This window comes from Cynara cardunculus (genome assembly GCF_001531365.2).
Source record: "Cynara cardunculus var. scolymus isolate 2C chromosome LG 6, CcrdV1, whole genome shotgun sequence".
NCBI classification, from domain to species: Eukaryota; Viridiplantae; Streptophyta; class Magnoliopsida; order Asterales; family Asteraceae; genus Cynara; species Cynara cardunculus.
This window is the reverse complement of record NC_037533.1, coordinates 496,428-499,209: the sequence shown is the minus strand read 5'-3', so window position 1 is coordinate 499,209 and position 2,782 is coordinate 496,428. Positions and strand designations below refer to the sequence as shown.

The 2,782-nt window shown below is 39.1% G+C and overlaps 1 protein-coding gene across 1 annotated transcript; it reads left to right on the top strand.

Annotated features, from left to right (window-relative positions):
• The first annotated feature begins 630 nt into the window (after positions 1–630).
• On the top strand, positions 631–2,101 carry LOC112514574 (zinc-finger homeodomain protein 2-like). The gene is made up of 2 exons (XM_025121120.1): positions 631–1,605; positions 1,930–2,101. The coding sequence occupies exons 1-2, from the start codon at positions 900–902 to the stop codon at positions 1,962–1,964; spliced, it is 741 nt and encodes a 246-aa protein (XP_024976888.1). The 5' UTR covers positions 631–899; the 3' UTR covers positions 1,965–2,101.
• The last annotated feature ends 681 nt before the right edge of the window (positions 2,102–2,782 follow it).

The window sequence follows — 2,782 nt, the reverse complement described above, 5'->3', positions numbered from 1 at the left end:
CGTACGGGTTGGGTTGAGTTGGGTTGCACTTTGGTTTGGGTTGGGTTGGGTTAAGATTTTTCTAGACCACAAACATTGAGTTGAGTTGTTTAAATATCTTCAACCTGATCAACACAATCCATGAGTACTCCTAATCATAATTTCTTCATAGTTTAGTTTTCATGTACACAAGAAAGATTATGGTAAGAAGTGTATGAAGAAATTTAAACTCTTATTTATTTTAAATCTCATTTCTACCTATGAATTGCACTCTAAAAAAAAAACTAATCTAATACATCTTATTAATATTGACATTCAATTAAGATTAATCCAAACATATAAATTTCTTCTTACATTTCTCACTATAATTTTTATTTGTCGTTTAACCCAACTCTCGGATGTAATACTACGTTAAATTTTTGAACTTAAAAAAAGGAAGATAAAAGTTGATAGTAATTTGTCTGTTTGTGATTAATGTTAAACGGGGTTGAATGACTAGTGGGAACTGGCAATATTAAGGTCGACAATGTGATGCCCTAGCCTTGGGGAGCAGATTATTACCGGCAATCGCCGGTCACCCTTTTCCTCCATTAACCGGAACATACCTGAAATATTTTTGCTCATAACAAGACAACTCTCTCTCTCTCTCTCTCTCACACACACACTAAAAACACACACACTTTTGCTTTATTTTTCTGCAGGCGAGGGGTTAATTGATGTCCACACCCTCTTCTTTCACTTATCCTCTGATCAACCTCACCTCACCCACCATTGTTTCTTTCAACTTGTTATTTTGTTCTTAATCTATCGGTGTATTCATACATCTACGATTACTGACACTGACCTGCTTCTGCTACTCTATTCCTGGTGTAATTTTACAAGAATCTGGTGGAGTTAATCGAGAAAAGATCAGAGAAAATATGGAGTTCGATGAACACGAGGAGCAAGAAGAGGAGGTTGGGATTCAGCTGCCGCCGGGAAATTATGATGCGATTGGGAATTCCGGGAGGGGGAGGGAAGTGAGGAAGAGCGGTGGCGGTGGTGGGTATAGGTATAGGGAGTGTTTGAAGAATCATGCTGTAGGCATTGGTGGTCATGCGGTGGATGGATGTGGTGAGTTTATGGCGGCCGGAGATGAAGGTACCTTGGATGCGCTTAAATGCGCCGCCTGTAATTGTCACCGGAACTTCCATCGTAAGGAGCTTGAAGGCCAACAACGACATCAGCAGCAGCAACAACAGCATCAATATTTGACAGCAACGCCGTACTACCACCACCACCACCAACGACCGACCGGATACTTGCACATGACGCCGGCTCCGTCGTCTCACCACCAACGTCCGCTAGCTCTGCCTTCTACATCCCGAGAAGATCTGGAAGAGATCTCAAACCCTAGCTCAAGTGGAGGCGGTGGCGGAGGCGGTGTCGGTGGTGGAAGCGGTTCCAGAAAACGATTCCGCACGAAATTCACACAGGATCAGAAGGACCGGATGCTGGCGTTCTCGGAGACGTTAGGGTGGCGGATCCAGAAACAAGATGAGGCCGCCGTACAACAATTCTGCGCGGAGACCGGCGTCAAACGCCATGTTCTCAAGGTCTGGATGCACAATAACAAGCACACCATCGGTAAGAAACCCTAATTTTTCAAAAATAAAATATAAAATAAACAACTTTTTTCGTAGGATCAGGAAATTCATTTCATCGCCTTTTCAATTCTCAAAACTTTTAGGAATCTGAGTCTCGTTTTAGCAAGTAATTTTGTTTAAATTTCAATCCTTGTGATCATAATCCCTAATTAACTCTCCCAGATCCATCTGAATGTTGATTATGTCATCGTTTGATTTTCTGTTCGAATTCTCCAAAATTCAAAATCAATCATCGATCTCATTACATCATTTTGCTTCCGATTTCTTCAAAATTCAACAAATTCATTCTAATCACCACACGCAGATATCATGAATCGCTCAAAATCAAAAGAAATTTAATGCTCTGAGAGAGAGAAAAGAGATGTGATGACGATGATACCAGTAGAAGAATCAGGAAGACGTGTTAGACATGCAGAGCTACCTTCTGTCACCTTCTCCTTGATTTCGTTAGCCTCCATTTTTAGCTTTTCTTTTAACTTCTCTCTCATATTTAACGCATTAAATTGACTGCAATCAGCTCTCAAATCTGGTGAAGAAGAAGATGATGATGATGATGATTTGTGCATGGGGTTCAGTATCAATCGTACATTTCAACATCCCTCATTTATCTCTCTCATAACTTATTGCATTACAAAGAACTCACATAAATTATGTGATTGGTTGTAAGAGCTCTAAATGCTTGGTTTTTAACTCACTATACTAGCTGCATCATCTTTAACCACATTCAAAATTTTCAATTTTTTAAAACCCAAATCAATTTTTATGTCCCCCAAACTGAACCGGATCAAATTGATCTGGTTCGGTTCTGTTCGGTTTGTTTTGGGTTTTGGTCTCATCGACCAAAACCAACGGGTTTAATTTTTTTGAACCATACCCAATTGCAAAACTTGCCTTAACAAATCGTATCACATCAATTAACTTTGGTTTGCTTCAGTTCGGTTTTACTCAACTCAGTTTCGTGCTTTAACTTGATAATGATTCACTAATTCTATAATAACAGAACTCGGTAAATACGTGAAACTCTATTAGATTAATTCCTAAAAAAACCCTGGTTTCGACATATACTAATGAAATATATGATTTAAGTTTAGCTGATATGAGACTCTAATAAAATTTCGCTACTGATATATGTATATGGTATGCGTATACCTTTTTGA